The sequence below is a fragment of the Synchiropus splendidus genome, chromosome 15 (assembly GCF_027744825.2).
Source record: "Synchiropus splendidus isolate RoL2022-P1 chromosome 15, RoL_Sspl_1.0, whole genome shotgun sequence".
Lineage (NCBI taxonomy): Eukaryota > Metazoa > Chordata > Actinopteri > Syngnathiformes > Callionymidae > Synchiropus > Synchiropus splendidus.
This window is the reverse complement of record NC_071348.1, coordinates 10,627,333-10,642,054: the sequence shown is the minus strand read 5'-3', so window position 1 is coordinate 10,642,054 and position 14,722 is coordinate 10,627,333. Positions and strand designations below refer to the sequence as shown.

Here is a 14,722-nt window from a genome sequence, read left to right as displayed (position 1 = left end):
ATAATAAATGAATGATTATTCAACCATCATCTCTTTCAGGTCTTTAAAATACATAGCTAGTAAGGCAGGGTTCCAGGAAAAAGCTCACGATGTACAGCCAAAAACCCAAAACAAAACAACTTTGACTGCAATTTCTACATCCAATTTTAAAATGCTTGAAAGAGAAAATTGCTACTCAGTCATTTGAGGAAATGGAGGAAGTGGATGCTACAGATTTGAAACGGCGCCTTTAGAAGCATGCAAGTGCTTTCAGAGTCAATTCAAAGTGTTTTAGGGACAAATTTGGAAGGCAATCACACCACGGAGGATGAATGTATGTGCCATAGTGACAAACAAACCTTTTAAAGACAAGACGGCACTTTCCGACCCAATCAGGAGCAAACGTCTCCCACATCCTAATTGCTTCAAAACTCTCACCACACACGCTTCAAAGGAAGGTGTCAACTTTCATCTTCCTGAAATCGTCTGTATCACATGGCGTTTTCCATCGTACAAAACCTAAAATAAATCAAATATTTCCCTCCGACAGTTTTGCAAGCCATGTCCATGAAAGCGCAAGTGAAGGGGAGTCTGATGCAGAATCAGCATGCATACATGATCAACCCCACACCTCCTACACACACACACACACACATCGGGGGGGATCAGCAAGCCACTGTTTCATAACTGCAGGGTATATTTGGATTAATTAAGAGAGAAATTAATAAACATAAATGTCTATTCCAGCAGGCATAAATGACAATCAGACCCTGTGAATCAAATGTGAGCCAGGATTGGCAGGACGCACAATTGGTATTCATCAGTGTCAGAGTCCCTCTGACATTGAAATAGATTTATACCCAAACTAGCAAGTGGCACATTCTAACCATCAAAATAAGAACAAAATAATTCTTCCATTTAGAGCTTTAAAGACATATATTAATCTATATTCAAACAAAGGCAGCCATTTCAATGGAAGTCTCTGCATCTGGCAGGTTATATGAGCATGGAGCTCACCTGAGGTGGAGTTTGGGAGACGGAAGGAAAGCTAATAAGGCTCATCTTCAGCAACACCTAGCAATTTCATATGGTTAAACTGGACTGCAAGCAAGAGCATATACACATGATATCAAATCTTTATTAGGCCTTCTCAACCACCTGTCGCTGTTCAAACGCTTCTTGCTCTAAGCGAAAACTAAGCGAAAATTGAACTAGTTCCTTACTCATTTTATTTTATGTAAAAAGGAAATGTGATGGATAAACTTCTTATACTATTCAGAGATAACCAGATGATAAGAAAAAAAATCCAAAACATCTCTCTAGGATTAAAAACAAAAATGTCCTGATGCAAGATTAGTTGATTCTTTAGAGAGCTGTAATATCCATTAAGATCTTCAGATGCTCTATACTGTTGCACATTACTCTCACTCAGGCCCCTTTGATGCAGTCCATACTTTAAGACATAATAATCTGAGTGAAGTTCTTAAATCCAGCCTCCAAATACTTGAGGTGAAATGAATGAAACTGTCAGTGAGTGTCAAATAGAACCATGATCTGGTTTGAAATGCCAGTTGAAGGTAAAGGGGAGTGATTGAAATCAAAGTCGACACATTATATCAAATGTCAGAGTCGGTGAACTGCCATTTCAGATGTGCCAGATGAAAGAAGTCTGAAATGGTAGAGGACTGATTCAGATGACAAGAAAGGAAATGTAAGTGCACTTGGAGAGACACTCTACTTGTTACAGATTTCTGTGAAAAAGAGTAGCCCATAAGTGCTCAATTTTGTCTTGTACCAAAAATGATCCAAACATACTTGAAAAAGTAAATAGATAACATATATATGGAAAGACTGAATAATATTATCATTTACTTAACAGGCTAGATACCCAAAATAAATACAATTATACGCATGATATCTTAAACGTACATAATAAAACCCACATCCAGAAAAGTCTTGCAACGTCATCTTCAGCTGATGTGAGTTTCTGCGTACCTTTGGATGCATGTAGGCTCCAAAGTTTGTGGCTATTTTTCATTTTTGTCAACATCTGGCATTTTTTTTTTCCTACCCATTTTTTCTTTAAACCAAGTACTGGTAAATGACGCCACAATTGCACTATGTAGACGTGCTGACTGCATTTATTCGGCTCTTCTTCTCACCTGACCAGGTAGCTCTTGAGTCCCCCTCCGTAAGTGATCACAAGTAACTCAGCGGACCACTGAGCTCTGGCCGTGTACTCCAGGAAGATTAATCCAGCGACCGCGCAGCTGAAGTCCCCAGGAAAGCTCACACTCTGAAATCAAATGAAGAACAAAAAATGGTCATCTACGCTGTGATTTAGGCAACAAAGCAGTTGATTATTTTGGATAGTGTGGCCCATACATAACCAAAGATCCTGCTTAAACATGTTAAAGGTAATGAGTATTCCAACGAGAACAGGAGGCAGGAATCAGAAATGAGGGGGGAAATAGAAGACGTGGTTTTCTATTCCGATTGAAACAGACTTCCTGTCATACAGAATGTACTTTTTTCTCAGCTTCTCCAGAAATAGCTGCGTGTCACGACGAGTGCACTTAACAGTGACAAACAAGAGAAACAGAAGAGCATGCGGGCAGAAGTGCTGATTTAAAAGCACAGCCGCACATGCTGTAAATGCATAACAAAGTACTGTTGCACTACAGGGGTGCAGATCACAGAGTTTGAAGGATGAGTGCGGCTGGGTAGAGGGCCGACCGTCTGTGCTTATCGTCTCAAGCAGGGCAGCAAGATACGCGAACAGAGGAAATGATGGATCGGGGTGAGAGGCATGATATGATGCCTCTCACAGAGGGCATTAAAGTGAGTGGGGGATGACAGATGGACATGGGAAGGGACCACAAAAGAGAGCTGCTGAAAGACAGACATGAAGATGGGCAGAGAAGGAGAAGAATGGAAGATCAAGTGAGGACAGAAGGAGCAGCAGGCGGCTGAAAAATTAAAAAAAGAGGAGGTGATGGAGACAGAGGGAAAGAGAATAGGACAATGTGAGCTAAGAGTGGTGACGTGAGAAAGGCTGGCAGGAAAAAGAGCAGCAGGCGATGAAGTTGAAAGCAGGGGGGGGAGCACTGAGGGTTTTCTGACAGTGAGACATTCTCTTCAAAGGTGACAGGCAGCTCAAAGTGTCCTGTTCGATGGAGCTAGAAAACGATGGCTGAGCCCAACCATCTCTAGAGGGAGACGATATGGGCGTTGACTGTTCAAAACAGTCCCTGGAAAAGCCATTGAAAATGAGTTTAGAAAAGTCTACGCTTTCATTGAACTATCATAAAATCCCTTCTTTGCTGGTCAGGCATTCAACCACTTGAAATGGATTCCGATACTTTAATTATCTATGCAATATTAACAGAACAAACCAGTTTAAGCAGAAGGTACACCTGCTTCTTTGCACAATGTTAACTTCCTGTTTCAGGCTCCGGGTGTGGAAGGTGTCCTGCTAATTTATGATTCCACCCTTTGAAGCACCATTCATTACATCAAATATCTGCCTTGCACTGAGATGGACTCTACTGTATAGAAGGAGAATGACCTTGTAAGTGACCTTTGTTTTTGCTTTACAAAGCAATGCTGTCTTGAATGCTCACAGATTATGGACCTTTATGTTTTGTGCAATGCTATGACCCCAACAGAAAGACCAAGAATATCAAAATCAAATTTGTGAAATCTATATTTTGTCTGGCCCATCTTCCTTACAAAAATATGCTAAGCTTCTCTCGGCATCTTAGAGGAGAAGGTTGTGTTTCTCCAAACAAATAAGCATCAAGTTCAGGGTTCACAAACTGATCCACAAAAGGGGCGCTGTGGGTTTGATCCAACCGATCAGTCGATAGCCTTGGTTGAAAAGAATCAAACCACAAACCATATCGGTGTATCAGTTCAAGACCTCTGATCAACAGCAGATGTTGAGTAGCCTACTGGTTTTACTTCTGGTTCTCGCCAAAAAACAGCAAAGTTTAATACGTGCTAGACAGAGATCTTAAGAAAGATAAATACTGTAGATACAACCTCAGCTTGACACTGGATTTCTAGATCCCATCGCCAGTTCAGAAAAGGGCAGCCCTGATTTGCTTTGGACTGAACGATACAATCATGTACGCAGAAGAGATAGAATCTTAATAGGGTTGTTGGAGATAAATTAAAACAAAGACGCGCTTACCGGTGGGATGACGAACAACTCGCTGCCCACGAGGTCAAACAGTCGAACAGTACCGGTGCTGTCGGCAAAGGCCAGGAGTGCACAGTCATGGCTCCAGGCAACCCTCCGCCATTGAGGGTTTGGATCCCTTGGCACTGTACCAGACAAATAATGGTCATGACTCAACCAAACAAGTAAAGGGCAGCCAGATATTTATACCAGCAAAAAGTGTAGTATTAATCACAAGGACGAAACTCTCCTTGGTATTGAAGATTAAAAAAAAGATAAAGCAAATGTGATATATATCAGCACAGTGTGTCAAAACACCTATCCAATTCATCTACAAAGGCTAGCCGGAGTCATACATCTCAATAATTGTCTCTCGAAAACCATGGCCATCTATGAGCATTCTCCTCGTGAACAGAGGGAGAGAGCAAATCATAAATCCATCTTGAACTGAAGTATAGGCGACTGTTGGCCAATCTGCTGGCTCAGCACTGCTGTGACTCCAACCATACCGCTGTGATAAAGCGTATTACTGCCTGCTGGCACTTTCTCAAGAATTCACTGTCATGCCTGGCTCTGATAGGGAGACCAGCCTCGGGTCCTAGCTCCACTTTAAATACCTGATAATCTTAAGACTCAATAAACAGAAAGTGGGACAACTTTATTGCACAATCCTTAACGGAACGCTGAGTTGTATATTTCATTTATCGGCTGTGTAACGGTGGGCAGTAAAAGCTTTGATATGCCCTCTGATTTGGCTAGCAAAGTGAAACAAAATATATGCCTCCAAAGCAATAACGTTATAAAAGGACATTGTGTTTTGTTGACATCACATCGCCAAAGGCATTTACTGTATTGGATTTCTTGGCTGCGAAATGCAGCTGCAACCTCTGGTGGGCAATACGGCAAACTAACTGAGGCCATGCTTATTGTATGACTAGAATTTTAAATTAAGAACAAAGGGAAGTGGTGGGAAGCACTGCAGAATGAGATGCTGGAGGAGAGGAGTGACAAACAAAGGATCCAGAACCCACTGAGAGGAATAATGGCTGCCTAAATTGTAATGGCAGAGTATCAAAGAATACACCTCAGGAAGAAAATTAACACACCTTTGAGAAGCTCAGCTGAGGGGAAAAAAAGACAGGAACATGTAGTCATTATGAAACCCATAGGTACCAAGTGGCTCTTCTGTCCTTTTTCTTGTTTTTTTCTTTTTTTTGTACTTTTTTGCGTCTTGCTCTCCCGCTGCTTCCTTTGCCATCTTGCTCCCGTTATGAATTGTACACACCATGTTTTTTTCTACAGCTGTAAGAGCTCCATTTCCACATAGATGGCTTTTGGAGAGGTGGAAATTGGATGCTACTGTTCTTTTATCCTCCTTTCCCTCTGAGTGATGGCGGGGGTGTAAGTTGGGGAGATTTGCGCCCGATGACCCAACAGCAGCCTTCTATCTAAAGCCACGCAGTCACATTTATCAGGGCTCAACAGTTATGAATTATGTACGGGGGAAGGAGACGACTCTCCGGATCAGTAGGAGGAGGAGGGGGCGCAGGGGGTGTTGAAAATAGTGTAGAACATGATGAGAATGCAAACACAAAAGAACCCAGACCAGTGCGCGCCTCCATTAAAAGCAAATGCCATTAAAGGCAGGATCACAGCAAAATCCATTAGGACAAATCTCCATGAAATGAAATGAAGTAAAATTGAAATGAAAAATAGAGATGAAATGGAATGAAAAGAAAGGGGGGAGGGATGCTGGAGTTTACACAGACCCGGGGGCTACTGTTATCCACACCACGGACCTTTAGAGCTCCAGTCCACAATGGCAGCTAGCCAACAAACATAGTGAAAGTGAGAGAGAACAGTGTTTGAACTAATAAAGTTCAAAACAAGAAGTGGAAAATTATAACCTACAACATGCATAATCAGTTAAGAGCTGAATTGAGCAGAAAACTATTATTCTAAAACTGTCGCATTCACTTCATCTTTGTCAAAATAGAAATATATATATATATATATATATATATATATATATATATATATATATATATATATATATATATATAAAACATGACAAAAGACCTGAATCCAAACCCCACTACAACAAATAAACCTTTTAAATAGCCAGAATTCAGGAAAGAAAACTGCATTTTTATCATTAGTTATGCTGCCAAAATTGTGGAACTCTAAGCATGAGATCTGATTATGGCACAAGTTCAGGCTTAGCATGTACAGTGTCAGGGCTGAGTGTGAGTTGCTTTTGAAGTGATGTGAAGTTGTTAAGGGAGTGAGGAATCATTCTCTTCTGATTTTGTTGAACCCAACATTCTTCCCATGCTGTTCCAAAAGGCAAAGCTTCAGTGTATCTCAACAGTAAAAAGGCATCATAGAAGCAAAGCATTTGTCTTGCGAACCTCAAACTGTTCTTACAGGATAAGCTTTTTTTTTTTCCTCATGGGTCCTTACATTTTCTCCTCTTCTTTTTGGATACATACACAGTCTACATTTTATCGAGTTATTGCAGGATTCTACGCTTAAGCTTTGCATCCTCCTCCTTCCATCCCTCAAGTTTATTTTGATTCAACCCAAAGTTACAATGAGTTAAAATAAATGATCAAACCAGCAGCTTGGGTATTTTAAGGCCACAGACTGCTGCATTCAGTCAGACTTTAAAGTTCAAAATACGTCATTTGACTAAGTTAATTAAAAAAACAGTCTTCAAATACTGAGAGCTCTGGCTCTAATCTTATTTGGACAGAACAATTACATTCAACAAAGCCGGCCATTTCAGAAGCTAATCAAGCCATCAAGACGTTTCCTTTTTCATCAGCCACAATGAGGCAGTGGGGGAGATGAGGGCGATTATCGACGTTGTTATTCACGGCCACGCTCTTGCACATTCCAATTAGCTGGGATCATCAATATTACGTTTTCAAATACAATCCGGAGTCTGTTTCTGAGTGTAAATGTGAAGATTCGGTGTCCAAACTGTGGCTGATGGGCCAAATGCTTCGGTACAGAAGAAGACAAGAACTTTATTCTCTGGCAAAATCTGACTTGAAACATATGTACATTTCCATACACAAAGCACCACCATAAACCTGATGGTTTTCTGTCCTCTAACTAAGCAGGGGTAGCAAAAACCGCTGCCAACATGAACCTGGAAAACAATAGACTCCACCACCGATTAGCATCGGACGTGACAGTCATCAAGACGACGCCGACCTTGTCTCCGATCTATAAGTCTATAAGGCTTCCCCACTTCAGGCAAGAACCAGTCCTCTGCATAACATATCGATTTCCTGTCATCACACTAAGAGGCGCAATCCTTTATTTCAGCAAACTGAAGAATGCAAAGCCACTTCCGCTCAAATTTAGTAGAGAAATTCTCATAGATTGGATTGCCTTTTCAAAGGAACAGCTCACCCCAAAGTAACGTACAGGGGCATTTCACTCAAAGGCCAATTCTGCACAGAATGTTACCTGTTACCTTAAAGGTGAAGGAGTTTCACTGGGCAACCTCTCATTAGTTCTGGTTAAAATGTATTGATATTTATTTATTTATTGTGTTACAGACACAACACTCCTAAACAAATACTTACTGTGTAGTCAACTCGCTTGGAATTGACCATGTATTCCACCTCAAAACAAGTTCAAATCAATGTCTTTAAAGTGACAAACAGAGTGGATGCATGACTTACCTTGGCACTTTCCAATGACGGAGCCAAAGTCGTCTCTCACAGACCTGTAGAGGAGACAGCAAGAATAGGAAAAAGGGCTGTATATCCTTATGTGACCTGTTAAAAGGTGGCTAAGTCTGATAGAATGCCAATTGCGGTGCCTCAATGGATCAAGAAGACTGGGCCTTGAGAGCGGGCTGAGTTTAGACAGGCACTTAACAGAGCTCAGAGGATAAGGCCTTGAGCTGACTTAACACCCACTCCCACAAACTAATGGTACGAGGCCAAGCTATATAACAATGTGATTAAACAAGACTCGCGTGGAGAAGGGAGAAACAAGAGAGGCTGACAACACTGAACCAGAGAGCAGGAACATGATTGTTTTCAATCAAAACAGGGCAAGAGACTTTTCACTTCGGGTGTCAAACATTGGCAGGAATTCACAATTACAGCTCGGAGGCCGGGAGTGGAGCAGTCCCTGGAGTGGGAAGACATATTTGTACACCTGTTTTATTGCTATTGATTTTCATTTCAATTTGGCTCGATTTTGAGAATCACGTGGCTTGAACGCAGCGCATTGCTGAGTGTGTATATTCTGTCTGTGTTCAGAGGAAATTGGATTTGTGTCGGAAAATAATTACTCCTGCTCAAAATGAGACAATATTGGTCCCTGTCTTTGTAACATACACGATTTATGGAAAGATATTAACTGGTTTGAGGCGGATAGCGTTGGATATTAAAAATATATTATACCCTGTTTTTACCATCTGTCGGTGACTGTGTTTTGCTTCGCCTTCTGACATTTAACAAGAGGAGAATAATGAATTACAAGCTGATTTTAGGAGGCGCGGTGTCATATGCAGAATGTACAGATGGACTGAGGGCGATTCTCTGCTTTGCCTCATTAGTGTTTTATGCTGAGCCACAATTTGATTCGTGAACATTCGCATCCGAAATTGCAAGAGAAAATACAGTAAGCCATGAACTTCACTCTCTAAACCAAGTATGACAGCACCGATTCATGTTTTGACAAGGACATCTCCATACAAGAATGCATGGGTTTAGTGAAAACCATGTTTTTTTTCCAGAAAAATAAAAATGGTTTGTAATACAAAAAGCACGTAGAAAGTAGGATGCCTGCCATTGGCTGGCTTCAGCTGTCAATCAACCTCAAGCAGGACATGAGGTTTGTAGTTGGGGTAAGCACAAACTTGGGGTTTGCCTCTGGGGAAGCTACACATACATGGGGGAATTAATATATATATTTTACTGATATAAATATCATGAAAATTCACATCTTGATATGACAATGATACAAGTTTCAGCCCTAGATATGACCTTCACATGTTTAACAACAAAAACAAGAACAAAAAGCAGAGGTTTTTAAAACAGCATCGAGTTCTATTATAGTTAGTGAATTACAATTTCTTTTTATAAATATATATATATATATATATATATATATATATATATATATATATATATATATATATATATATATATATATATATATATATATATATATATATATATATATATATATATATATATATATATATATATGTGTTAGTAGAATCTAAGTTCCATTTCGTACAGGTATAAAATGTGGGATTAAGTTGCCATTAATCGTGAGTAAACTCATCTTTAGGGCGAATGAGATTAAAAGTTTTGATCTATTGACTGCTCAAAGGACACAAACATGCAAACTGAGATGTTATACGTTATACGATATATGATGTTATAATAGACTATATGTTTTCACAAAAACAAACTTTCACTCCTGACCTTTTATTATTGCGTTTGGATCCTACTGATCAGTCCAAAGTTAAGGTGTTTTTAGCTGGTGTGGTAAGACTTGAAACAGCTACTCCCATTTAGAAATGTGAAACAACACCCTAGCTAGCCTTCCAAGTGAAATATAAGCATTTTCAGACTCACTTTTCCCTATAAACTCATGCACTAACTTGTTTTCAAACAGCTGTCCCACATCATCTTGCACTTTCTCAGTGAACCCATGGTTTTTCCCATCATCCTGCATGCACACGCAGTTCATTTCAGCTCACACCATTGTACTGAGACCCCATGCATCCCCCTTCACTCCTGTACCCCTCTGCTTGGAGAACTAGCCAACAACAGAAAGATCTTGACTAGTCTTTTTAACTGAATTCATTGCTACAGATAAAATGTTTGTGATTGTGAACTGGAATAAAAATGTGTTTCCAAAATAATAATAATAAGTTCTTCTTAAAAGGTCCATTCAATAACACCCAGATTCTCAGGCAGTGTTAAGGTTTTGTTTTGAGCATTAAAGCCTCCTAATGTTCCCATTACTCTCTAATTCAAACAGGGAGAAAACAACATTCTTTGGGTACGCGCTGAGAGAGCTGCTCCTCTTAGGGGAGATGTGATTAATCACCCCATTAATTAAAAAGCCCTCTATCACTGGCACACACAAATGGAGCGCCTCAAACTGCAGGGTAGAGTTCAGTAATTACCTAATCTCCACACACTGGTCCTGAACCACTGCCAGCAGCTTGCCATTACTGCGAAGGAAAACAAGAGATTGGTCAGGAACCGCCAAAAAAAAAGACACATTAACAGGGGAGAAGAAGCATGGGTGAATCAATTCACTTACTTGCCGATATATTGTTTTAGAAAGTTCAGACATTCAGGCTCTTGTTTTAATTTGGGTTTGTCATCTGGGACCTAGAACTAAAATTCATCGAGGCCAATAACCGGCATCCCACGTCATCATTCTTGGGGTCAAAAGTCAAGATTACAGCCTTGGGCTTGCCACTGGCGAGTGGCATTTCTCACTGTCAGGTACTGACTTACTTTTCACTGGGGATTCTGCTCTCTCCCACTCCTTCCTTAAGTCCCTCTGCTTTTGATTATATATATAAAAATAGTGTTTATGCCTCACTTTATAGTGCTGAATTTTATCATTGAAGACTGTCTCAGGAAATTCATAGACTGTTCCAACGTAACACTCCAGTTTGAGAGGGAAAAGACAAAACAATATGTATGTAATTTAGACAGAAAACAGATAAAGGCAAGACAAAAGACTCCTGTGGCACAATAATCATTGGATGGACTGAAGGGAGAAAACAGTTTCAGAGGGTGTGAAATGAGACAGAAGTGTTCGATAGACAGGGAAAAAAAACAGGAACCGCACATCAAGCACAACAAATACCTAACACACACTCAACCTGATATCCAAATTAAAAATTCCCTTTGGACTTTCAGATGTTAAGAGCACAAATGAAGGACGACACAAAGAGATAATGTGAGTCAAGTATTGATCATGATGTGTTTTGTAGCACCTTGCGAGCACCAACTGCCAGTTGATTTGCTTGTTTGCCAGCCGGAGAAGAGCAGGAGGCAGAGAGGAGCTAGAGGGGCTGAGGAGTAAAGCAAAACAGTTAATAACTTGCGTCTTTCTTGATAAATGAGAAACGAAATGTTTACAAAACACGGCAGCATTCACTCACTTTGATAAATCAAATGATAAATAGTGAGACAGTGCAACATGATTAAAATAACACTGCTAAATCTATATTTTGCTGTTGGATGTCCACTTTTAATAACCAACTTCACCAATATAGATCTACTTCAATAAATTTATCTAGCGGAAATATGTTTACATGATTGCAATTGGATGACTAGCACATGCCAAGCATGTGTTTACAGAGCTGTACTGGAAAGTAAAACAGTTTTTCCACAATGGATGACACCAAACTACGAAACATAATCAGAAGAACAAAATAGTAAAAGAGGGAGGAATCTCCATGGACCATGATGTTTGCTGGTGATATGGTGATCTGTAGAGAGTAAGGATGAGCTGGTGCGAAGTAAGGGAGTAAAGGTAGTGAGTTGATAAGGATGGAGACAAGTGTCGAAATACTCTGACAAAAGAGTGAAGTGAGTGAGTGTTTCTCTGAATTGACCTGACAGCTGCAAATCTGTGATAGTTATCAACAATGGCGAAGTTCTTGAAAAGAAAAACTGATAAAGTAATGCCGCCGCCCACAACAGTAAAAACTGTTCATGAAAGCACCCGTTGAAACAGTTTTGAAAATGTATTTGTAAATGAAAATATCGCCATAAAATGTTCACTTTACTTATATCTTCTTTGGAGTTTAAATAAAATATTTTTATTTTAGGATATTAAGACATGGTTTTGTTATACATTTTTTTTATTGACAATTTTATTCAGTTTTTCCAATTTTCTCAACAGTTTGCATCAAGTGTATTTTTTTCCATTTTTTCCTTTCGTAAATATTATGAATTTGACTTGCACCTGGTTCTCCTGCTGGTTGGACTTTTCAATGACAAATATCTTTGCAATAATCACACGGTTTCATGTGATTTCACAAAGCTTTGGTTTGTTTACGTGAAAGTAGATTATATATGGTTATTGATCACAAATGAAATCAAGAGTAATAAATCAGTTCTATTACTAGAATGGGCCCCGGGTCCATTTATTCTGGGAAAGGTGGGCCCTGACCTCAAAAAGGGTAAGAACCACTGCTCTATAGGACAGTACACAAAGGTCAAGAGTTAGGGAGGTCTCACTCAGGTGGCTTGGACACATGAAGACGACAGACAGGGGGAATGTTAGATGAAGAATGTTGGAAAGGAAGGTAGCTTTCTTATTTTATTTTTTTTAGAGGAAATAGAGGAAGTGAGATTTGACTGTAGATAGATGAGGAAGATAGGTTAAAATGGAGGAGACTTGCTGCGGAAACTCTGATGGGAATTGACAAAAGATGAAGAAAATAATATTTAAAGACAGAAATTCATTTGTGTTTGGCAGCTAAGTAATAAATGCATCGAGTCTGCAACACAGTATATAGTGAGCATATTTAATTCAAATTCTGAGCTTATAGCAGCACTGTTTGCAGAGGAAGGAACATTTAGATCAGACTAAGATTATTTATTAAACCCTCGCGTTGGCTTTCAATGAATTCATTCACTAACTGCAAACAAATTCTTGGTAAATAGCTTTAACAGACATTTTATGGAACGCTGTCAATTTCTCTGGGGAATAGAGTCGTGCATGCAGCCAGGTCTAGCGTTAATTGTTTCGATCTGTAGCTGCAATGAATAAGCCAATGTCAAGTAATACATTTGAAAGTTAATTGTATTTTTCAAACCAGCCAGCTCAGCAAGGACCGGCAACTAAATGAATACGGGGAAAATCCTGGCGACCCTGGGACTTCCTCTTCCACTCAGCTTTATGGACAACATTGAGTGCTAACATGTTCAGTGAATTACTCTGATCTCTGTAACCCGAGCAAAGTGCAAGTCGTATTTCCTGAGAAATTAATGAAACTGTCCCTATCTGCCCTTCCTATCACGCTTCCATGGAAATCGGCATCGTCAGTAATCCTCCTTCCTGAAGGGATTTAGATGACAAATCACAAAGCTTGTGAGGGGAAAAAAAACGATATATTTAGCCATGTGATCCAAAATTATCTGCTGACTTAATAAGGCTTATTCATTTCACCCATGTTGCACCAAGTAAAATGCAATTTGTGTTTATATTGTGGCTGCGAGTTCAACCTCACGACTGTGTTGATTTTTGCACACAAATCATTGAATGTTGTCTTCATAAATCAGGACATTATTCAGCGTGAGACTTGAAGGGTTTCACTACACACACTCTTTTAGCAAATCAGCTCAAGTGTTAGCATCCATTTTTGTGTTCCACTATAAAATAAATCACGTTGGTGTCGGCAACGCACTGACATTATTTAATTCGTCCGCTGAACGGCTAGAACGGAAAGCTCATAATTACACGGAAGGTGTCGCTTATAAAAGGATTTAATAGTGTTAGGCAGAGGATATTATGGTGACAAACGCTTGTTAACTCTCTAGCAGGGTTTCCAGCAGTGAGACAATCTGTCCCAAACAAAAAGCTCCGCCATTATCATAGAAAATGAGTCACTTTAATGACCTGGTAATTGCAACCTTTGGGGAACATAGGGGAAAGGTTCTGTTTAAAATTGCAATTGTCATTTATCTTGCACCTCCTGCTTCTGTCTGACCATCTGTGAGCTAATGAATTGTCAGACAAAATGTGCCATCTTCAGGGCCGTTAATCATTCAGCTCAACAGTTTTCAGGAAGTTAAACTGTCAGACTTTCGCAGCAATAGCTCCAGGCACCAGGTAGGACGTGATTCATCTCGGTGTTAAAGTGACAGATGGGTGACGAAGATCATTTGACAAATTACAGTACTATACTGTACGTGCGTGCAGAGACTGAGAACATGAAGACAAGCAAATAAACAAGCAAGCAGACATTTTCATTAAAACATCTGAGCTTATAGTATTTTCAAAGAAGGATTCTTCTGAAATTATTCAGAATTCAAACAGAAAGAGATCAACTTACAGCGCAGATAATACTGTGGTAATTGGAAAAAGGAATGAAAGGTTGGCTGGGATTAAATGTAAATTAAGTATAGAGCAACAGCAAGATACAGAGCAAGTCGACAGCCGTGGAGCTTTCCTTGAAATACAGCCTTTCGATCAGACTGTGGAGGCCAAATTCTTTTTTTGTTTAAGTGGTGTTTTCATATGACTTTTCCGAGCAAATAAACATTGAAATGAGAGTCGCAAGCTTTGAGATATACAAAATAATGAAAATAAAGCCTCTAAATAACAGCATCAAAGAAAAACTGAAGCTGAAACATTTCGAGAAGGAACATTTAGAGGGGGAGAATTGGAAAGAGACAGAGAATAGCAGAGGCAAAATCTACAGAAGGAGGAGGAAAGGGAAAAACAAAGGTGGTTCCTATTAACCCCGGAGGTGAAGGGTTAATGGGAACGAACGCAAAAGCAGGGAAACAATGGGAAGTAGCAGTAGAGGCGGCAAAAAGT

At 39.7% G+C, this 14,722-nt stretch overlaps 1 protein-coding gene across 1 annotated transcript in view; it reads right to left on the bottom strand.

Moving 5' to 3' along the window:
* The window catches only part of nbas (NBAS subunit of NRZ tethering complex), a 146,667-nt gene that overhangs the window by 130,040 nt on the left and 1,905 nt on the right, over positions 1-14,722 (bottom strand). The window contains exons 4-8 of the mRNA XM_053886996.1: positions 11,163-11,240; positions 10,335-10,382; positions 7,861-7,904; positions 4,175-4,308; positions 2,142-2,275 (exon numbers count right to left, since the gene is read on the bottom strand). Coding sequence (XP_053742971.1) covers positions 2,142-2,275; positions 4,175-4,308; positions 7,861-7,904; positions 10,335-10,382; positions 11,163-11,240 — 438 coding nt within the window. The remainder of the gene's footprint in view (positions 1-2,141; positions 2,276-4,174; positions 4,309-7,860; positions 7,905-10,334; positions 10,383-11,162; positions 11,241-14,722) is intronic.